The 23,027-nt window shown below is 51.7% G+C and overlaps 1 protein-coding gene across 3 annotated transcripts; it reads left to right on the top strand.

The window, feature by feature from the left end:
• Positions 1-1,870: 1,870 nt before the first annotated feature.
• On the top strand, positions 1,871-22,063 carry IFT27 (intraflagellar transport 27). 3 transcript variants are annotated; one of them, XM_036237444.1, is made up of 8 exons: positions 1,871-2,294; positions 5,432-5,718; positions 8,955-9,034; positions 9,451-9,510; positions 10,557-10,616; positions 11,968-12,085; positions 12,964-13,073; positions 13,561-14,359. In XM_036237444.1, exons 2-8 carry the CDS (start codon positions 5,577-5,579, stop codon positions 13,684-13,686), a joined length of 696 nt encoding a protein of 231 aa, XP_036093337.1. In that variant the 5' UTR covers positions 1,871-2,294; positions 5,432-5,576; the 3' UTR covers positions 13,687-14,359. The 3 variants fall into 3 exon arrangements, with proteins under 3 accessions (XP_036093337.1, XP_036093339.1, XP_036093338.1); XM_036237446.1 differs by lacking the exons at positions 5,432-5,718; positions 13,561-14,359 and adding an exon at positions 21,807-22,063; XM_036237445.1 differs by lacking the exon at positions 5,432-5,718.
• The last annotated feature ends 964 nt before the right edge of the window (positions 22,064-23,027 follow it).

Raw genomic sequence — 23,027 nt, 5'->3', positions numbered from 1 at the left:
TTAAAGCACTTAGAATGAGGCCGGCATTCAGCACGTGCTCAACACGTGGGGCTCTCTCGCTGTTACAGTTGCTCAGACAGGGGTTAGGTTAGAAATTTTCAAGGCCCCTCATGGCTCCAAAACACTCTGACTACCTTAACCTCAGTGCCTCAGTCACACAGCTGTCATTTAGTCATCCAGAAGGCACAGAGGCCCTTGAAATAAGGGAAACAGAATCCAGTATATAGGGTTTTCAATCTCTCTTACAACGATGCTAATGTCACACAGAGTAGCAGCAAAGAAAGGGAGAGAGCGGATTGGTGCAGAGGAGTACAGCCCCATGAGGGATGTGCTGTTACTGACCCTCCACCCCCAAGAGGAAACCGAAGTCCCAGAGGCTGCCCCCAGTGTCTCTGCTCCACAGAGATGCCCCGGAAGGTTGACTCACTCAAGGGGTCCTTTAAGGGATCAATAGGGTCACAGTAAACAGGACGGCCTGGAGGGGGAGGCAAGAAGACCAGGCGGAGGCTTTCTGACTCACCCAGGCCTGGAGCATCTCAGACAGATGCACATGAGGTCTCCAAAGAAGAAAAGTCGGTAAGGAAAGACATGACAGGTCTTAAAAGAAGAGAAAGTTCCCAACGACTTGCATTGTTTCACTCCGGATTCAGGGCTGAAATGTTCACAGGCGCTTGTAGAGGGTGTGTGTTCATCCCCCCGCACAAGGCTGGGGGCGACGCTGAGACAACGAGGAGCCGAAGGACAGCAGAAGGGTGCAGGTAGCTGAAAGAAATGTGATGGCAAATCTTGAACGCAGGTGTCTTTGCTGAGGGGCTGCTCTTTCCTTTCAGCATTAGTGGGAGGAGGGGGTGGGGCGGAAGTCAGAACAGGGGTGCATCTGGTCAACCTATGGCTGTCGAGTGTTGATCACCTACTATGCCCCAAGCACCTACATATGTTCTCATTGAAGCCTCAGGACAACCCCATGAAGTGGGCTCCACTAGCTCATCTTTAAAGATGATGAAAGTGACCCCGTAGTGAGGTGACTCGCCCGGCCCAGGAAGATGGCAGCGATTTCAGCCTGGGTTTCCTGACCGCAGAGCAAGAGGGGCCTCCCTCGTGTGGCCACGACGTCCTGCACATTCGCACATTCAGTCAACACGCGGTGTGTGGTGTGTGATATACATACACGTTCTCCATTTTACAGAGCAAATGGGCTCAGAGGAAAGTGTGACTTCAAATTCCTGAGGGCAGTCGCTCGCCCGCATCCGAGTACACTCGTTCTCCCTTTGTGCACAGACATCACTTCAGACACTTTTAAATTTTAGATTGTAAAGCCCGTAACGCCCTTGGTCTTTTAAAATGAGACTTCCCTGCGTAATGCGGGGCAAGGACTGGATTTTTTTTGATGCAGCGCTTGGCCCCGCTCCCCGGAACCTGGGACTTGTGGGAGCAACAAAAACCTCTGCGAGGTCAAACCGGCTCTGAAGTCCGCTTCTGCCCCGCGGCCTCATCTACTGCGCAGGCGCCGCACCAGCCTCCATGTTCCCTCCCGGCCCCCTCGTGGGCGAACCCACCTCCAGGAGGGCAGGGGATACGGCGAACCCCCATTCCTCCCTAAGATGGGCCAAGCCAGCCTCTGGCCAATCAGAACGCTCCTTTTATCACAGCCTCTGGCTGCAAAATGTTGGAGCTTCTTTCCCCTGAACTTTCCGACAGAGGGGGATAAAAATGATTGACATCTTCTACAACCATTAGTCAAGCAGTCTGAGCTTGAAGAGCAGATGCCACTACGAATTGCCTCGCAAGAAAGAGCTGTTATCCCCGCCCCCTCTTCCAGAGCACTTAGTGGCAGCCAATGAGAGCCTGCGAGAGGGCGGAGGAGGCGGGGCAGGCGGGCGGTGGTTGTCCGATCAAAGTGTCCAGCCTGGTGCTTGGGGTCCCAGGGAAGTAGGGTCAGTCTTCCTAATCGCCACTGGCAGGAGCTGGGCGGAGAGGCCGCGTCGCCTCGCTGGCACCTTCCAGGCTGCCTTCTGAGGCCTTGAGCCGGACCCTAACTGACGCTCTCCTGCGCCCCCGCCCCAACCCTAGCGCCTGATAGCCGCCCTGCGTTCAGCCCCAGAGGGTCCAGGCGCCCCCCACCCCCCCATCTGCTCCCTTCTCCACTGCGGCCTCGGGCTCCTTGAGGATCAGCCCACCCCACTCCCCTTCCCTGGCAGGCCTACCAACGTCTCTAGCTGCCGCTCGTCCCTGGTCTGGTCCGTGGAGGTTGTTGGTTACCATGGTGAAGCTGGCAGCCAAATGCATCTTGGCAGGTGAGTCTAAAATTTACAGTCTCCGGAGTCCAGAGACCTCATAAGTTACCAAGAGCCTTTGTTCACGTAGATTGTCTACCCTCTTTCTCTGTCTCTCTTCCATAGGCGAGTTAAAGCAATTGCTAACTGTAAATTCCATTAGGCGTGGAAGAATTCTCTTCCAGAGCACACTGTAGCTCCAGCCGACTCTCCCCACCAACACCCGCTTTCTGCCATACTCTGAGACCACGTTCACCAGTTTGAGCTGTACTCACTCAGGAGGCGTAGACTCATTAAAAATAAGGCTAAGCACACCATAAGTACTTCAGTTAAACCATGCGCTGGACCCCAAAGTTCGGCACCAATGACTTCCGCAGTTTTTACTTATGGGATTTTTTTTCCCCCTGACCCCCCCCCCCCACCTCTGATAACAGGGATGGGAGACAGTAATGTACAGTTGGCCGGAGTTTGTGTGTTGTCTTTGAGGCCCAAACTTACTGTGCTTTCCCACGTTCAGGAGGACCTAAACGTTGAACCCCTCACAGGCAGGAAGCTTTGTTTTGTTGACTGATACATCCCAAGCGCCCCAAACAAGATCTGGAGCCTAGTAGGTACTCAATATTTGTAGAATGAATGAATTTGTGTCCTTCACATTTGTGGTGCTCTCTTTGTATCAGGCTGCACATTTAGAAAAACACTCGCCTGGATCATAGGCCTGGGACCACCGAACACAGATGTACTTCACTAAGTCCTTACTGCATGTCAGCCACACATGTCATTTCATCCACTCGCCGTGGTAGGTGAGCACACTGGGCTAGGTGCTGTACTGTTCTGATCTTCCCGAGACATGACAGGTGAATTCTCTGCCCAAGGTCACCCCCTAGTGAAGGAAGGTCATAGCAAGTTTTCAATCCCCACCTCTGCCCAACTCCAAAATTTGGGACTCTTGAAACCTGGGATCTGTGTTACTCTTGAAACCTGTGACCCTGCCAGGGTTCCCTGACCAGGTCAGGAAAGAAACAGTGAGAAATTATAAAGAGGAGAAAGACTTTAAAAAAAATTATTATTCATCTCTTTCAGACTGAAATAGATGATATTTTTAATGACTTTTCCAATTTGGAAATAAAAGGGTCACAGAGAAAGATGTTTGACAACAGTAACTCAAATCATACTGGAGCAAAAGAGATGAATAGTTCTCACGCGCGAGGTCTCTAGTTCCCAGAATGCCAGGGGAGGCAGCATTGTTTAACAAAAATAATTCTGGGTGTTCCTGTCACATAGGCTGTGTCGTCTTTCTTGGACAAAGTACTTCTCTGAGCCTCAGTTTCCTCATGTATAAGGCGAGAACATTTTTTTATTTTCCGAAGTTAGATTTTTTTTTAATGGACTTCTCTCTTACTGTACTTTTATTAATTTTTACATTCAGCTTCTATCATGGAGCTAAGCATACTGAGCCCAAGAGCCAGCACTGTACTAGGCCCTCAACACAGGTCATCTCGCTGAATCCTCACGACGACTCCGTGGGGTCAGTATTATTGTCATTGTCATTTACAGATGGGGCGGCTGAGCCTAGAGAGGTTAAGACACTTGGCCTGGGCCACGCAGCTGGATGTGGCAGAGCCGGGATGTAGACCCAGGTGATCCGATTCCCAGGGCTTCGTTCTTAGCCCTAAGCTCACTGTCCTCAAGCCTCTATCCTAGACTCCTCACCCTCTTTATACCCGCTCCCTCGGGTACTGTTTTGTCTGATTTCAGCCTCTGCCTGGGGAAGTGACTCCTGAACTCCAAGCTAGCCCTCAATCTGCAGCCTCAAGAACGTTTGCTCTTGGAAGTTTCCAGGGACCAGAGACCTCAGCACAGTGCTTCAGTCCCCCGCGCCCCCAACCACCGCCGAATTCTTACTCTCCACACCACCTAACCTCGCACACACCCCGGCTCTGGTCGCATTTCTCCTTTCCCCTCACAAGCCTGCTGTTTAAATTGAGTTAATCTCACTTTTTTTCTCTCACATAACTAGTCGTTGAAGGCACAGATGTTCAATTCAAGTACTTATTCATTCAGCAGATACTTACTGAGCACCTACTATGTGTGAGTCGTCACCACGCAAGGTGCGGCGGGACGGCAAGGATGAGTCACGCCAGCCCCTGCACTCAAGGAAGCACCGAGATGTGCACGAAAACTCACGGTGCAGCAGAGGCGAATCGAATTCCCTTTGTGTGTCACATACGAGAGAAATATGTCAAAGGCACAGCTGCCGACTGCTCTGGCTCAGATCAGGAGAGAAAACAACGCTTGACATTTAGCTAGATTTTATTTACTTAAAAATCACTTAACTGTTACGTAGTATACAGCAGCCACTGTACATATTAACTCATTAAATCCTTGTAACAATTCTATGAGATCGGTACTGTTATTATGTCCATGTTGCAGATGGGGCAACTGAGGCCCAGAGAGATTACTAACCCAAGTTCACACAGCTTGTAAATGATGAAACGGGCGTCTGTGATTTACTGCCTGTCAGTGTAGGTGGTAATGATAATAGTGCCTCACCGGAAGGCTGCTCTACCAGCAGTGAGTCACATTAGCTACACAAGTTAAGACAGAAGAGGGAGAGATGACCTTCAGAGGCTGTGCAGGAAGGACAGTACTTGGGCTTGGCATGGCAGAGAGTGGGCAGGATCTGGACTTGGACTGGGAAGACCTGGAAGGAGGTTATCCTCGAGGGATTTTCAGAGATCAAGAAAGTAGGCGTACAGATAACAAGTTATAATGTGCACCCAAAACTTACGCAGTGTTATTAATGTGACCTCAATAAAGAAGAAAAAATGGATTTGTTGTTGCCGTTACAGAGAGAGAGAGGGAATGGGAGTGTGGAGCCAAGATTTTGTGTAAGGGATTGTGGGGGAGCAAGTGGGCAGGTGGAGTGGGGTGACTGTGGAGAGGGTTTGCAGCGGAAGGAATCCTCGAGCTTTGAGTGACAGCGCTGCGTCATGAAGGTCCATCTGTTGATGGCGAGCTCAGGTGAGTTAGAGCAGGGCGAATACAGAAGGGACAGGGGGCTAGTTAGGAAGCGTTTTCAGCCAAGTCCCAGTAAGAAAACGGAAAATACGTTAGGCATTGCAATAGGGAAATTTTAATGTGTGGAATTGGTTCGACAGGTGTTAGAGGCCTGAAAAAGCTAGAAGGAAACATTGAGACGATACAGAACTGGTAGATAGAAGTGTGGTTGGCAGAAGCTTGAAGAAGAACGCCACAGAGCAGGATCCAGACCTCTGAGGAGGGGGCGCCGCCTGGCCCCGGGGAATGCAGTCACCCGCGTGTGAGGCCACCGCCACAGATCTCCAGGACGTATTACCCCGCAGCAGGGAGCTCAGCCCCGTGTTCAGGGCAAGACAGGACCAGATCCATCGCAGGCCATCGCCCCTTCCCCTGGGAAGTCCTGCGGGTCCGTGTCTTGAGACCACCCCTGGCACCAAGCGCTGCAGCCAGTCAGGATCCGGGCAAAAAGCAGACAATGTACTAGGTTTTTTCACAGTGAGGATTTAGTGTGGGGTGTGGGATGTTAATTCAACAGGCAGTGGAGGGCCAGAAAGACAAAAGGGGACGGTAGGGCAGCGCAGAGAGTAACTGCAGGAAGGAGGCTCGACCCAGGGCTGGGGAACAGGGGAGGGGGTGGGTCCTCGTCCTCGAGGCTCAGGAGGACCCTGGGGAGCCGAGAGGCGCGGCTCTAAGAAAGAGGCGCTGGTATCTGGGGAGGGTGCGGGTGGTCAGTCCGGGAGGGCAAGAAAAGAAACCCAAACTGGAGACAGCACCTAGCCGTGCTGCTGGGCGAAGGCCATCGCCAGGCTGCCGCCGAGAAAAACAACGAGCGAATGAGAAGGAGCGAGTCCCGTCTCCCCTCCCCGCCTCCGGTCTGCGTCTAGAACTCACGCTGGCAGGGTGTGCCGGGAAGCCCGCCGCAGAGGAGGTGCGTGTTTGCCCTGTCCCAGCACCAGCGTCACAAAGCAGGGCCTGGACGGGCGGGTTAGGGGCTGCGGCAGAAGCCCAGGTGTGATGAGGTAGCTTAAGCAGTGACAGACAAGGACAGGTGGGCCGGAGACACAGCAAAGGACATCAGGAACGAAGAGGAGACCGACTGGACCTGGGAGGAAGGAGGAGGGTCAGAGGCGACTGGGGAAGTCCGGAGACGGCGAGAATGAATGGCGGCATGAACAGAGCAAGCGAGATGGAGGGCAAGACTGCTCAGGGCCCTGCGGCATGACACGAGCCCGAGTCTGGGCGAAGGCCTGTCATTCCAGGAAACGCCCACAGGTTGTCGGAGGTACAGAGGAGGCTCGGCCAGAGAGGCGGCAGTCAAGGTAATGAGGGTAAATGGGACAGAGAAGATGGGAGCAGAGGGCCGAGGACAGACCCACAGGGGTGCCCATGTTTGGGAGGCAGGAGTCGGCAGAGCTGCCGGGGAACCAGGCCGGTGCAGGATCGTAGGACAGGAGGGGTCAGGGAGGAGGGGACCGCTTCAGGCTGACTCATCCTTCGGAGACATCAGGAGCAGGAGGGCTGAGAAGAGACCATCGGACCTGGCGGTTCTGAGGTCAGCGGTGACCTTGCATCATGCCTTTGCGGACGTCACCCTTTGGGTCAGGCGGCGCCCCTCCCTGTCGTCAGCCCCAGGCTCAGCCTCAGCCCCGGGAAGTCGGGAAGTCGGCCCGCCGCGGAAGCCACTCATTCATTCTTTCCTCGACGCGCCCTCCGACGCGGGGCTTCTCAGCTTGTGCTGTTTGAATCTGCACTTGTCATCCTGTCACTGTGCAAATGTGTTTACCGGCGCTTTCCCCTCCCTGTGCCTCGGTCCCTCTTCAGCTGACACAGGAGGTTTTCCATAAGTGTGGGTGACTCTGACTGGCAGTCGGAAGAGAGATTTATGAAATTAACCAGAACACATCTGTGGGGAATTTCACAGGCGGGAAGAGCCAATCTCCAACTGGATTCAGAAGCCAAATTGGAGTCGGGAGGGTGGATGCAATTATAATGCGAGTGGGAGAGCCATGTGCTCTCTTTGCTCTGAGCTGGCTGGGTACCTGGAGACAGCCAAGCCTCTGGTTGCTCCCGACGTGATGGAAGGCCGCGGTGAAGAGGGCCTGTAGGGGCAGTGTTAACAATGGGTCACAGGGGTCCCTGAGCTCTAGGAGAGGAGCGGGGGTCTGGTGGAGAGAATGCGAGGTGGGACTCCAAGGGAGATTGCCCAGCATCTCTGAGCTTCGGTCTCTTCATCCGTCAAATGAGGTTAATGATAGTCGCTGTGGGGGGGGGGGGGGCGGGAAGGGGGGGAATGACATTGTATAGATGGGGTCCGGAGAGAGGCTCCGCACATGTTGGGTCCCTTGTAAGAGGTGGTGGCAAACAGAAAAACAAGAGCTGAATAGCTCATTCGAACCTGGAGGAACTAACTTGGAATGAAATGCCGCGAGCAGTGAGAACATTGTCTCGCAAGAGACTGTTATAGGTGGGAAAAGTCAAAACTGAAAAGTGAGCAGAGCCACCGGTTATCGAGAAGTCAAGGAAAGAGAAGTGTTGGAACTGACTGCGGTAGGGAGGGAGCAAAGGGGAAGAGGCCGCGCCGAAGGATGCGGGTCAGGGATGCGGGTGCCGTGGCGATGTTGCTAAGGACCGAGGGGATGAGAAAGCAGAAGACGGGTGTTCTGGCTGGGGCTTGGGCGATGGAGAATCGGAGTTAGACCTTCCGGGCAGGGAAGATCTCGCACATGAAGACGGCGTGGTGGTAGAGGAGGCCAAGCAGGCCGTCAGTGGGGAGGGCACAGGGCCGCCGAGCCGCCAGCACCTCGGGGGCACGAGGGAGCACCAGGTTAGAGTCCCCCAACAGTCTCGTGAACGGGGCAGCTCTCAAACTGAAGCTGTGACATAAACCTTGGGTCTCGAGGTAGCAACTTATGGGGCTATCTGCTAACGAAGGGCAGCCGAAGAGTTAAACCCAGCAGGCATGACATGCTCGGAGAAAACAGTTGTGTGGCTGGTGAACTAACTTGGCCCCCCGGGGAGGTGGATCCACAGTGGTCACCAATGGGCACACTGAGGCGGAGGGGCAGCACGTCACTGGGGAGTGGGTTTCGGGATGGCGAGTGCGGCATCTGACTTTGTTTCCCGTGAATGCAGAAACCCTCCCCACTGCCACCCCCCCCCCCCAAGAAAAAGAAGGTATACGGAATCCTAAGCATGGAAGCTCTGAACTCAGACTGGGTCCGCCAGTCACCTGTGCCTGTCCATCTGTGCCTGGTCACACCTTTTACCTTCAAGACTTCAATGTAAATTCCAGTTTGAGAGTGACAGGTTTTCCCATCGGGCATGTTTCGGTGGAAGAGAGTCAGCTCCGTTTCCAGGGCTCCGAAGCCCGCCTGAAGCTGCCGCCTTCTGGGTCAGCGCTTTCGGATGAAAGGGTTAGCCTCGAGGAAGTGTGACTCTGGCTGTCCCGGGTCTTGAAGCTTGGTCTCGCGGACCCGTTGCCCTGCCAGCGACCTCAGAGCGAAGTGCCCATGAGAACAAGGGCGCGCTCTCTGCAAACTCAGCGAAGCGTCTGGTTCCTGGCCGAGCAAGCGTTCTGGAGTGGGCGCGTCTCGGGCCGGTACCGGGTGGAGGTGACGCTTCTCTCCTGCTCTGGCCTTCCAGGAGACCCGGCGGTGGGCAAGACTGCCTTGGCACAGATCTTCCGTAGCGACGGAGCCCACTTCCAGAAGAACTACACCCTGGTGAGATGTGGAGGTCGTAAGCCTGGCGGGGGGCTTGAAGAACAGCGGTCAGATGACCCTGAGGGGGTGACTTTCCAAAATGCCTTAAGAAGCCCTGAGAGGCCTGAGGAGAGGCTGCTTGAATGGCCATGTGGAAATTGTTTTTCCACAAGCCACAGGGCCTGGGGCTGTCTGCAGAGCAGACTGGTCAGTAGTCGGCTTGGTCGCCGCGTGCAGCTGACCCACGGGCAGGGGGTCGGATGAGACCAGTGGGCCTTCTCTGACTTCCACTCCAAAAGCGAGTCTGGGATGCAGACACGTCAGCCGGGGCCGTGCCTCCTAGGCGGTGGGTGCCGATCACTGGGCGCTGGTCCCGTCCTCCTGTAACGCGCCCTTTGGGGCCCTCTGACGCGCGTGTTCCCGGTTTTCCTCGGCAGACAGCAGGGGTGGATTTGGTGGTGAAGACGGTGCCGATCCCTGACACGGGGGACAGTGTGGTAAGTGGCGCCCTTGACGCGAGGGAGCCCCGGGCTCCATCAGCGGGGCCCAGGGTCTCCGTGGTCACCGTGGCCCTCCCTGCGAGAGACGTGGCGCCAGGACTTGGCCTGGGTGTGGCATGCGGGAACAGAACCGCGGAAGACGGGAAGCGGTCGAGGGCGGGGCGCAGGGGGCAGGCAGGAAGCCTGGCACGCGGGCCTTGCCCGCCGAACTTGGCTGTCGAGCCTCTTAACCCGGGGACGGGAATTGCAGGATGTGATGTTTACATGTACGTTCCTGGGGAGTAGGTTCAAGAATCGCTGGATTCTCTAGGTGGTCCACGAGCCACAAGCAACTTTAAGTACCTCCGATGCCGTGAGAAGGGATCAGAACGAGCGGACAGATCACCAGTGTGCCGCGCAGGCACTCCAGTGGGCAGAGGCCAGGCCGGGGCCAGCCAGTGCCCGAGGGAGCTTCAGGGGGAAATCAGGGGAGACTTCCCGGGTCGGCAGGTTCGGGGAGAGGCCGTCGCATGGGCTGGCTGTGGTTCGGACTGGGGCCAGCCCGCGCCCTCCGTCAGAATCACACTCCGCCATCCGGAACGGTGACAGACTGTCCCCCTTTACACACGTGCCTTCCCAGATCTACTCGGTGACCTCCTTTACAAAGAACCATTTTAAGATTTGAAAAATCAATTTGGTTAACAAAGTGCAGAATGACCTTTTGGAAACCGGAGCGCTCGTCGGCCTGCTTAGCATTCTGTTCTGCCAGGTGGGAAGGCAGCTTGTTCCTGGTGTCTCTGCACTCGAGGTCGGGGGAGGTGAGATGGCTCACAGAAAGGGCGGGGTGCACGGCCCCCGTGAGCTTCCTGCGGTCGGTCCTCTGCCCGCCATCTTCCTCGCGCCTGGGGGAGAGGCGGGCCGTATGTGAATGTGCGTGTGCACACGCGTGCGTGCGTCTCGCCACTAAGTCCGGTCCGCGGCGAGTGGACAGCAGCGCCAGTGACCGGCAGCCAGTGCTTTCCCCGGGGGGGACGCTTTACTGGGACACGTCTCTCTGATTCTAGGAACTCTTCATTTTTGACTCTGCCGGCAAGGAGCTGTTTTCCGAAATGCTGGATAAATTGGCAAGTAACGTGTGGTCTTTTTCTTAACTGCCATCGCCACCTCCTGCCGAAAGGTCTGCCCCTCCCAACGGTCCCACAGAAATTTCACTGCGCCACGTACCTACTGTGCGCACGGCCTGGCACACAGGGTGTCGCCCTGCTCGGCGGAAGGGAAGATATGCCTGAGCGGGTCAGGGCCACCGTCAGCGTACACCCCGACTCCAGGCTCCCCCTCCCCACCCCCAGCTCGATCCCGGGACTGTCCTGGGTCCCTCACCAAGGCCTAGAGAAAGAAGGTGTCTCGTGCATGCACTTAGGGGAGGTCGGTGTGGTTCTAGGGAGCATTCCTGAGTCTGTGGAGTAGAATCAGTTCAGTCCATACCCCTCCCGTCCTGGATGCTTCGGGACCAGCATAGCCGTGGGGGTAGGGAGGTGAGCCCTCCCGAGTGATTTGGCCTGACCCTCCAAGGACAACTGTAGGCAAAAGGATCCTCCCTCATACCTGGGAGGTTATGACACCCCAGAACTAAACCAGGCTCTCACCGTCCAGGGTTGGGGTCTCAAGACCAGGGCATGGCCAAGAGTCACAGGCACCAGGATGAGCATTGCAGCCTGAGCAGGGCTACCCTTTGGCCTCATGCCCGGCAGCAGGACGTCCCAGGGCTCTGAGCAGCCCCTGAGAGTGACAGCCCCTGGGAGTGGAGCCCTGGCCCTTAATTGGCACAGCGATCCCTTCCCAGTTGTCAGTCTGGTTTCGATTAGGACCGATACACCGCAGGAGAGGCAGAAAGAGCCCTTTGCATTTTGAAAAGCCAGCCCTTATTAGGAGATGCAGGCACATAAGCATCCCGGCTGATGAAAGAAAGGATGCTCTTTTCGGCCTGTAAAGCAGAAAGGCGTCCCAACTTACATAATAGTGGGCTCTCTATGAGAATGAGTGCAAGACGGACCCCGTGGGACCAGTGGCAGGCAAAGGCCTGTTTGGGAAGAGAAAAACCGCAGTCCTACCCCTGTGTCGAAAGCATATCAGCCTGGGCAGGTCATTCACCCTGCAGCCCAGTGGCACAGTAACGGCACTGAGACCAGCCCCGCAAAGCTGGGAGGCTTCACGATGGTGCGCAAAGCCCCCAGCAGAGAGCCTGAAAGGGGTGTGAGCTCTCGTCCTCACCTTCCCCGGCGCTGAGCCCAGCCTCCCGTTCGTTCCCTTGGGTGCACTTCTGTGGGCGTGGCCGTTTGCTGACTCACATCCCCTTTGCGGGGTTTCATTTCCCTCCACCCATATGTCCCTTCCCTTGGAACACCCAGTTTTCTCCCAGCCCGGAGGTCACTTTCACTGTTTCTGACGTGTGTTCGCTTTATCCCTCTGGCACAGTGGGAGAGTCCCAACGTCTTGTGCCTCGTCTACGACGTGACCAGTGAGCAGTCCTTCAGCAACTGCAGCAAGTGGCTGGAGAAGGCTCGGTCGCAGGCTCCGGGCACCTCCCTCCCAGGTAGGGGCTGCGGGCATCCCGGGTTCGCCAGCAGCATCTCTGTCCTTTAAGTTCAAGAGCACAAGGTCATCGCAGAGCCGTCTGCGGGTGCAGAAAAAGGGTGCCCTGGGCCTTGGGTCTGGCGGTCTGGCGTACACACAGAAACCTCAGGGAGTGAGCACACACCTCTGAGTCCGTAAGATGGGCACAGTGACATCCACCTGGCGGGGCTGTGGGGAGACTCGGGTAACGGGGAAGAAGGTGCCGTACCAGAATGTGAGTTATTTCCCGGAAGCGAACCTCAGGGAAGAATTCCTCATTTTCTCCTGTATGTGGGGCACAAGTAAACACGCAAGTCCTTTTGTCACTTCTGAATGCTTTAAATCAGTTTATTTTTCTTCCCTGTGTGAGATCAACAAATTCTCCTCATTATAGACCAGGAAAAACAATCTCCAGAGACAGGCGCAAAAATTAGCTGCAGCTGATGCAGCTGGGGACAGAACGAAATTGCCTCCGAATCCCTGACTCTGAGCCCAGTCCTTCGATTAGTATTAATGACCATTTTAAAAGTTTGCTCCATGAGCTAGGATTCATCGCAAATGCTTGCATAAATCTGGCCTTTGCCTTCACGTCACTTGCAGCCTTAAGGAGACCAGGCAGACAGACAGACAGACATGAAGTCTAGGAAAAGGGCAGAGCCAAACAGCTCTGTGCAAAAGCGAAGCCCTCGGGGCCAACACATCCGCCTCCCTGTGGCGCTCTCCTCCTGGAGCCCAGCAGCCCCTCTCAGACGCTGCTGTTCGACGCCCCCGAAGGCAGTCTGCTTGCTCCTTTCTCTCTCCAGCAGTCCTCCCAAACGGCCGGTTAAAGGCCATGCTTTGGGCGTTTCTCTCGGGCAGGTGTGCTAGTGGGGAACAAGACAGACCTGACCGGCAGACGAGTGGTGGAGACGGCTCAGGCCCAGGCGTGGGCGCTGGGCCAAGGCCTGGAATGTTTTGAAACATCCGTGGTAAGTGTCTCCGCTGGCTCCGTAGCCAAGTCTGGCGCGGGCCCGTGCCGGGAGCGGCTCTTCGCGTGACCTCGCATGCATCGCGTTGTGATCCCACCATATGCGGAGCTGGGTTTGGAGCTGATGTTTACATTCTGAGCCCAAGATCTTTTCTCAGTTCTAGCGTCACTCATGTATTTCAGTAAAGCGGATCGGCCGGCAGCCCCAGGAAAAGCTGTATCTTGGTTGGTGAGAAATACAGTGTGTTGTGTTCAGTGACAGTGACCCTTGAGATTCGATAAGATGTTATGGGTTAGGTGGTGTTGCCACATTGCTTCCTAGACCCTCACGATCAGTTTCATGAACGAGGAGCTGGCCCCACAATGGCCACTTCCATGTCGAGATGAAGTGACTTGCCCAAGATCACATGGCTAGTGGAGGGCTGAGCCAGGACTAGGATTCACAGCTTATGATTCCTGTCATTGTTCCCTGTCCCACCTCGCTGCAGCTGCGGGCTGACTCCAGGCCACAGATCGTCCTCCAGCAGAGTGAGCAGGAGCCCTCACAAAGGGGGACAGTGCTTTGTTACTGGCATCCTCAGTGCACACACGTCATGATTTTGGCTGTCCAGTGAACCCCCTTCCCTCGTTGGGAGAGGTCCCAGCCTCCCTGCAGCCAAGGTGTGGATGTGTGACCCAGGCTGCATCAGACACACTCACACTCGTGTGACACTTCACTGCAAAGGGGAGTGAAGACCCCCCGGAGGAGCAGCCCAGAGACCTCCGTTTCAGAGGCAGCAGGGGCCAGTATTGGTGGGGAGACACAGCAGGTCCGGCACAGCCCACAACATCCATGCTGTGACCCGGACCTCGCTCTTGGCCTTATGGCCTCCAGCGCTGATGAATAGAGCCTGGAGGTCGTTCTACTCAAAGTTTACTGAAGCGACAGGCACTTCTGTTGTTGCATCCGTGAATACTGACAGGTGCTGCTGTTCAGCCGCTGTGCAGATGTGCACCTTGCAGATCTCCCCAAAGAGCATGCATGCTTCTTCAGGGGAGTGTGCGTGTAGAGGAGAGGCAGGTGCTCGGACCTCCTGTGTGGTGGCAGAACTGCCTGCGGGCCCCCCAGCATGTTACTGAACCTGTCGCTGCCTCAGGCCCCTCGCCTGTAAAGTGGGCATAATAAAACATATCCCCACTGAGTAATAGATACGAGAATTAAGTCAGATGGTAAATACTAAAACACTTAGCTCAAAGTCTGGTCCATAGTAAACACTCAATAAATGTTAGCTCTTTTTTCAGTTTAAATCTTTCCCCCTGGTGATCTTATTTATACTATTATTACCTACGAAATCCTTGTGTTCATAGATTGTACAAAGATAAATGTCACTCTTGCCTCTGGCCCAATTATCACAAATGCTAAATTAACGAAGTTCAAATGAGTGAGATTTTACTGTATAGAGGGTTTCTCATCTTTTATACAGCGTGCCTTTAAGAGCAAAGCAGCAAGCCACACTACCCACAGCAAACAATATTTTAGCATTCCCCTTCCAGCATTCACATTTGTGAAATTGCCTCCTCACCCCAATAGCCCGTATTCCCCAGAACTCTTGATGAAACTCAAAAATTGACACTCACCCCAACACATTCATCACCGAAGGCCGCTGGGGCTGCATGTGTAAACTCTGTTCAGGTGTCTGTAGCTACGCTGTTGAAACGGGCGGGTATAAATTGTGCTTGTGGAGCCTATAGTTAAACACTTGGTATTAACTGTGCGAGTTAACTAGTCCCCCCTGAGTTGATGCTAACAGAAGCACCGCTGGCAGCTCGGTTAAGAAAGCTGTAATTAAAAAGGAAATATAACCAATGATGTTTGAGACACAGCCAAGTCCTGACACCAAGCTCACCTCCTCCTCCCTTCTGACTAAATGCATCAGCGGTCGAGTTGCAGACCTAAAGGTGGTACCTACATGGTTGCCTGGCTTTCTTTTTTTATTTTCAATTCCATCCCTAGGACTTACCCATCTTAAAACTGAAAGTGTTCACCCTTTGACCACCTTCTCCCATTTCCCCATCCTCCACCCTGCTGCCCCCGGCAACCACCAGTCTGCTCTCTGTTTCTGTGGGTTCATCTTTTTTAAATTCCGCATATAAGGGGGATCATATACAGTATTTCTCTCTCTCTCTTTCTCTCTCTCTCTCTCTCTCTCTCTCTGTCTCCCTCCCTCCCTCCCTCTGACTTATTTCACTTAGCATAATGCCCTCAAGGTTCATCCATGTTGTCCCGAACATCAGGATGTCTTTTTTTATGGCTGGATAATGTTTCATTATGCATATCGATACCACATTTTATTTATCCATTCATCTGTTGATGGACAGTCAGGTTGTTTCCCTGTCTTAGCTGTTGTAAATAATGCCGCAGTAAACATGGGGGCACAGATACCTTTTCAAAATATCGATCTCATTTTCTTTGAGTAAATATTTAGAAGTGGAATTGCTGGATCATGTGGTAGGTCTATTTTTAATGTTTTCAGGAACGTCCGTCCCGTTTTCCATAGTGGCTGCAATAATTTACATTCCCCCCAATAGTGCACTAGAGTTCCTTGTTCTCCGCATTCTCGCCAGCACTTGTTACTCCTCATCTCTTTGATGATGGTCCTCCTAACAGGTGCGAGGCGCTAGCTCACTGAGGTTCTGAGTTGCATTTCCCTGATGATTAGTGATGCTGAGCACCTTTTCATATGCCCGTTGGCCATTTGAATATTTTCTTTGAAAAAAATGTCTACTCGGGTCCTTCTCCCATTTTTGTCAGATTATTTGTGTTTTTGCTATTGAGTTTAGGAAATACATATTTTGGGTTTTTTTAATAAAACTTTTTATTTTAGAAGTTTCAGATTTATAGAAAATATGAGCAAAAAATAGAGTTTCTGTGTAATCCCCTCCTTGGCATCTCCTCCCCCCACCTGTTTCCTCTATTATTAGCGTCTTACATCAGTATGATATACTTGGCACAATTTTTAAAAATATTTTTAAATTTATTTTTTTTTTAATTGAAGAAATGATTTAAATTTTTTTCCTCCATCTACTTCCCCTCTCCCCACCCCCCCTTATCCTCTGGTAACCACTAGTCTATAGTCCATGTCCATGGGTCTCTGTTTGTTTGTCTTGTTCATTTGTTGCTTTTAGGTTTATATCCCACATATAAGTGATACCATGTGATTTTCATCTTTTTCTGTCTGGCTTATTTTGCTTAGTATGATTATCTCAAGTTCCATCCATGTTGTCACAAATGGCAGTACTTCATCTGTTCTTATGGCTGAGTAATATTCCATTGTATGTATGTACCACAGCTTCTTTAGCCAATCATCTATCGTAGGACACTTTGGTTGCTTCCATGTCCTGGCCACTGTGAGTAATGCTGCTATGAACATTGGTATGCAAATATCTTTTCGGATATCAGTTTTCAAGTCTTTAGAGTAAATACCCAGTAGAGGGATTGCTGGATCATATGGTAGATCAATTCTTAGTTTTTTGAGGAACCTCTATACTGTTTTCCAGTGTCTGTACCAATTTGCTTTCCACCAGCAGTGTATGAGGGTTCCTTTTTCTCCGCATCCTCTCCAGCATTTGTTATTACTTGTCCTGTTGATTATAGCTGTTCTAACAGGTATGAGATGGTATCTCATTGTAGTTTTGATTTGTATTTCCCTAATAGCCAGTGATTTTGAGCATCTTTTCATATATTTGTTGGCCATTTGTATGTCCTCTAGAGAGAAGTGTCTGTTCAGGTCCTCTGCCCATTTTTTGATTGGATCATTTGTTTTTGTTGTTGTTGTTGTTATTGAGTCATATGAGTTCTTTGTATATTTTGGATATTAGGCCCTTATCGGAGGTGGTTGTCTCTTTACCTTGTTGACGGTTTCTTTTGCTAAACAGAAGCTTTTTAGTTTGATGTAGTCCCATTCATTTATTTTTGCTTTTACTTCCCTTGCCTTTGAGGTCAGTTTCATAAAATCCTCTTTAAGTCCAAGGTCCTGGAATTTAGTTCCTATGTTTTCTTCTACGCATTTTATTGGTTCAGGTCTTACATTTGGGTCTTTAATCCATCGCGAGTTAATTTTGGTGTGTGGTGATAGACAATAGTCCAGTTTCATTGTTTTGCAGGTGGCTTTCCAGTTTTCCCAACACCATTTATTGAAGAGGCTTTCCTTTCTCCACTGAATGTTTTTGGCTTTTTTGTTGAAAATTATTTGCCAATAAAAATATGGGTTTACTTCTGGACTTTCAATTCTGTTCCACTGGTCCGTGTGTCTGTTTTGCTGCCAATACCAGGCTGTTTTGATTACTGTCGCTTTGTAGTATAATTTAAAGTCAGGCAGAGTGATGCCTCCAGTCTCATTCTTTTTTCTCAGGATGGCTTTGGCAATTGGGGGTCTTTTGTGCTTCCATACAAATCTGATGATTTTTTCGTTCCATTTCTTTAAAAAATACCGATGGGATTTTGAGGGGGAATGCATTAAATTTGTATAGTGCTTTAGGTAATAAAGTCATTTCAAATATGTTGATTCTTCCAATCTAAGAACACGGAATATCTTTCCATTTCTCTGTATCTTTTTCAATTTCTTTTAACAGGGTCTCGTAGTTTGCATTATATAGGTCCTTCACATGTTTCGTTAGATTTATGCCTAGGTATTTTATTCTTTTTGTTGCAATTGCAAAAGGAATTATTTTTTACACTTCATTTTCTGACACTTCATTATTAGAGTATAGGAACGCTATAGATTTTTGAACATTGATTTTGTATCCAGAAACTTTAATGTATTTGCTTATCGTTTCTAGTAGTGTTCTTGTGGACTCTTTAGGGTTTTCTATGTAGAATATCATGTCATCTGCATATAGTGACAGTTTGACTTCTTCGTTTCCTATTTGGATGCCTTTTATGTCTTTCTCTTGCCTGCTCGCACTCGCTAGGACTGCCAATGTTATATTGAATAACATTGTGGTGATAATGGACCACCTTGCCTTGTTCCTGATCTTAGAGGGAAAGTTTCTAGTTTTTCAACTTTAAGTATAATGTTGGCTGAGAGCTTGTCCTATATGGCCTTTATTATGTTAAGGTATTTTCCTTCTATATCGATTTTGTTAAGTGTTTTGATCATGAATGGATGCTGTATCTTGTCGTAGGCTTTTTCTGCATCTATTGATATGATCATGTGATGTTTATTTTTTAATTTGCTTCTGTGATATATCACATTAATCAATGTGATTAATTGCATGTGTTGAACATATTTTGGATAATAACACCTCATCAGATGTATGGTTTGCAAATATTTTCTTCCATTCCATAGGTCGCCTTTTTATTTTGTTTATAATTTATTTTGCCGTGTGGCATCTTTTTAGTTTGATATAGTCCTGCTTGTTGATTTTTGCTTTTGCTGCTTGTGTTTTTGGTGTCTAATCCATAAAATTATTGCCAAAATCAATGTCAAGGAGCTTTTTCGTAGTATGTTCTTCTAGGAGTGTTATGGTTTCAGGTCTTAAGTTCAAGTCTTTAATCTATTTTAAGTTAATTTTTGTGAAATATTCTTTTACATGTAAATATCCTGCTTTCCCGACACCATTGTGGTTCTTCTTTGACTTTCTAATGCCCCTCATTATGACATTTTCAGGACAAAACAATGAAAAAGAATGTCTTTGAACAGAAGTTAAAAGTTTTCAAAACATTGTTTATCAGTGTAAGAAGTCAGACAATATTAAATACAAGCAGGTTCAAGAACGTTCAAGTTCATTCCCTTGCAAGAAACGAAGGGAAGGGAATTGATGTCTGTTGAGCACCTACTGCACGCTAAGCACTTTGCACACGTTATCAGTCGAATCTTTTAACAGCCCTCCCAGGCAGCCGGCCCTGTCCCCATTTACACATGGTGAACAGACTCGGAAATGTCGTGTGGCTCTGTCTGGTTACCCAGCTAATTAATGAGCAGTAGAACAAGCACTAGAATGTGGGCCTGTCTAGCTTGAGAGCCTGGCCCTTCTTTGGCCTCCCACACAGCCTACTTTGGGACTTTGAGAGACAGACTTCTAGGCCAGATTAAGTGCTGGTCTGAGCCCGCTCTAAGGATCCTTCTTCACACGAAGCCAACCTACTCTACGCTATGTCCGCGAGATCACTGTTAGTCATTTAACGTAAGGATTCCTGTCATTGGCAAGCCCTCTTAATGCGTTTGGAAAATGCTTCAGTTTACATCTGCCATTTCAGGAGCGCTCCAGGGTGTACTTGGCGGCTTGCCTCTATTGAATTCCTTACTTTTTATGTTGTGTTCTCCCAAAATCTTGCTTTTGAGAGCTTCGAATTGATTTAGAAATCCTTGTGCGTGGGCTTTGTAGGCCTCATTCTCTCTTTCCATCGAACACTTAACTCTGATTTCAACCGATGTGATGTTTTGCTCTTCGACGTTGGTGTTGCCTAGGACATTATGCTCTGCAAACCAAAGGTGCCTCGCAGGTACAACCGAGTCATTTCTCTCATGGGCAAATGGAGAGTGACAGCTTCCCTGTCCCTAGCAGTCGCGGGCTTAGTGTGGCTGCTCATTTGGCCGCGAATGGTCCTGCCGTTGCTGAGCACTCTCTTGGCCCCGCCAGCTCTGTCTCTCCCTTGGGCCAGTTCGTTTCCTCCACCTTGGGACTTGCCTTGCTAGAAAGTCCAGCACACTTTCTGCACCGGAACTGGACTCCTTTGCACGTTTCTGTCTTCAGCCGGCAGAGTGGGGAGGCCGCTCTCCTCCAGTTGGGGAATCTGAGCTCTGGGCTGGGCTGTGCCCCGGGCTCTCGACTGCTGTCCGTAAAACACAGGCACACGGCTCGATGACTCTGTAAGAGTCGTTACTTTGGAAATTCCATTCATCGGGAATAGTTCAGTGCCTCTTACCAAGTCTGCGCTTTGCCAGCTGCCAAGGATTATTTGAAAACAGGTCCGTGTGCGTTCACAGCCAAGCCGTTGCCTTGAGAGTGGTAGGTTCTTTCTTAGGACAACTTGTTGCTTCAGAAAATTTAAGAATATGTGCACACTATAGAAAACAGTGTGGATGGTCCTCAGAAAATCAAACATAGAAGTGCTATGTGATCAAGCAACCTCCCTGGGAGTTTGTCTGAAGAAAATGAAAGCACTATCTTGAAAAGGCATCTGCCACCCCCGCGTTTTCATTGCGACATTATTTACAGTAGCCGAGACTTGGAACCAACCTAAGTGTCTGCCAGTGGATGAATGAAGAAAGAAATAGTGGCGTGTGTGTGTGTGTGATATATATATATATATATATATATATATATATATATATATATATATATATATATCAATGGAATATTATGCAGCCATAAAGAAGGAAAGAAATCCTGCCATTTGCAGAATGAACCTGGATGAACTTTGAGGGCATCATGCTAAGTGAGTTAAGTCAGAGAAAGACAAACACTGTATGATCTCTCTAATAGGTGGAATCTTGAAAAAGAAAAAAACAAGCTCGTAGATAGAACAGATTGGTGGTTGTCAGCGGTGGAGGGTGGGCGATGGGAGAAGTTGGGTAAACTGGCTATTTTGGTTTCTCAGTTTAAATAAATTGAATTAAATGTTTTTTAATATGTGCGTGCACACAGAGAGTGAGAGAAAGTCCTTTGGGCACTTTTAGTCATGAAAATATTCTTTTAGTTACTAAAATGCCGAGTCCTGGGTGACTATCAAAATTCCTACCTTGATGTGAAGTCAGCGCCCCGCTGGGCCCGATGTGGGAAGCGGGGTCGGCCGGGCTGGCGGCTTCTGCGGTTCTGCCCTGGTGCTTCCCCCAGCCCGGGTCGCAGCCTGCAGGGCAGGGGGAGAGAGACAGAGTGGGGGTCTTTGTCGGGACCTGCCGTGGCCCCTCTGGTCTCTACAGGTGTCTCAGGCCGATGCTCTGCGAGCACTTCAGAGACACGCCCTCCCCGCCCCCATCCGTGGAGCTCTGTCACCTGCAGATCCCTGCTGACACGTGATACCCCCTCACCAATCCTGCAGCCTCAGGTCTGAGCGGTTCCCGTCCCCACGGAGTCCCTTTAAGACAGCTCCTGGTGGGCGCTCCCGCTTGGCCCTTCTGCGGCTGGTCCAGGGAAGCGCAGCCGCGGCCTCGGTGTGACACAGGGGGCAGTGCCACTGTCCTGGCTGCTGCCCTCTCTCGACACAGCCGGCATCGCCTCGCCTCGGTTCTTCCCGGGCCTGGATCCAGCGCCCTGGCCTCAGGCTTTCCATCAGAACCTCCCACGAAGCCGGGGGTGAGGCAGAGGTGCCCCTCCTGGAGGGAAATGCCGCAGCACCGCCCTGACCTGAGCTGTGTGGCCCTCCCTCAGGAATGTGCGGGTCCTCGCCGGCCATTACTCTGCTTTGGCCTTTGGAGCCTCTGTCAAAACTAAGCAAAAGCGTCTCCTTTTAACATCTAGTCACACGTATACTAAGAGCAACTAAAAGCACAGGCTCTATAGAAATAGAACTAGGTTCAGACTCAGCTCCACCGAAGACAAGTGTGTGGCTCTGGGCAAGTTATGTCAATCTCTCCGTGCCTCGGTTTCCTTCCGGTAAAGCGGGAACGATGATCGTAGCCTCCGCGAAAGGTGTGAAGGTGAAACGGGGCCCGTGTGCGTAGCGCCTGACGTGAGGGCAGAGCGAGGGGTGCTGGCGGCCTGTGATGATGATGCACATAACACGACCGGCTTCTTAAACGTGTCTCTACAGAAGGAGATGGAAAACTACGAAGCCCCCTTCCACTGCCTGGCCAAGCGGTTCCACCAGCTGTACCGGGAGAAGGTGGAGGTTTTCCACGCTCTGGTGTGAGGGGCGGGGGTGCTGCCGGCGATCTGGCCGTGGCCCCGTCTCCTTGGAAGCCGAGAGAAGATGGAATCGCCTTGGCACTTCCAATGTATCACGACAGCCTTAAATAAAACGAGGAGGAAACGTAGGAGCAGCAGCTCCTTCCGTTCTTGGCCCCCGCAGCCCTGGTTCCATTCTGCACTTTGGCTGCTGGTTCCAGAGCAGCCCCCAGAGCCGGGCTGGCTGGGGACCTTGGGCGTCCTGCCTCCTGTGGGCAGGGGGGGTGGGGGGGCCGGTGCTTGTCAGAGTGGGTGGTCCCGCCCCGACAAGGGCCTGAGAGCAGACCACACAGTGGGATTTGAATTTGCCTGCGATTTGCCGCAGATGCTCAGCTTGGAACTTACCGAGGGCCCTCTCCTGATGTATCGTGTGTGGCTTTGCTGCCTGTCCGCTCCCCAGATGCCAGCGCTCCCTTGCGGGGGGCCGCTGCCACTGACAGAACAGTGCCCTCTGCCGCCCCCCCCCTCCCGCCTCCCGCCCGTGGTGCCTCTTGATAAGGGGCCAGCCCCTCCCAGCCGCCGGGAACCCTGAGCGCAGGGGGAGCCAAGAACCAGGCCACTTTCCCCGATGACCCGCCTCCCTGTGTGCCCGGCGGCAGTCATAATTCTCTGCGCTGAGCCTGACTGTTTCCCATCCCGTCTCTGCTGCCAGATTAATCTTCCTAAAACACCACTTTCATCGTTTCACTCCTCTGATTAAAGACCCACAGAGTTCCCTCACTGCCGTTTACATCATGGCTGCGGGCCGCGGTCTGGCATCGAAGGCCGCCTCTGAGTGTCACCCGCACCCGGGGGCGTCGGCTTCATCACCGTCCCTCAGTCCCCGCGCCTCGCGCCTTCGAGTCGGGGACATTGCGCAGAGAGTGCCAACATGTGGGGGTAGACAGACCCAGGTTTGTCCCACGGATAGCGATGACAATGGAAATGCCTCGTTACCAGTTATGACGTGCCATGTCGCTAGACGAGCCAAGCACATCGCATGTATTAGCTGATTTGTTCTTTACAGTGTAGAGTCTCATCTCACTTTACAATGGAGAGCCAGAGTCAGAGAACTCGGTGACGTAGCCGAGGAAGAGCAGAGATGGGA

This window comes from Rousettus aegyptiacus, unplaced genomic scaffold (genome assembly GCF_014176215.1).
Source record: "Rousettus aegyptiacus isolate mRouAeg1 unplaced genomic scaffold, mRouAeg1.p scaffold_m13_p_2, whole genome shotgun sequence".
In the NCBI taxonomy this organism is placed as follows: Eukaryota; Metazoa; Chordata; class Mammalia; order Chiroptera; family Pteropodidae; genus Rousettus; species Rousettus aegyptiacus.
This window is presented reverse-complemented; position numbering and strand designations above follow the sequence as displayed.

Bases quoted from the DNA above. Each gene is read 5' to 3' on its own strand.
- IFT27 (XM_036237444.1), top strand. From the start codon at position 5,577: ATGCAGTCACCCGCGTGTGAGGCCACCGCCACAGATCTCCAGGACGTA. The intron at 5,719-8,954 runs GTCCGTGTCTTG...CTGGCCTTCCAG, and splicing joins TCCCCTGGGAAGTCCTGCGG to GAGACCCGGCGGTGGGCAAG. The intron at 9,035-9,450 runs GTGAGATGTGGA...TTTCCTCGGCAG, and splicing joins TCCAGAAGAACTACACCCTG to ACAGCAGGGGTGGATTTGGT.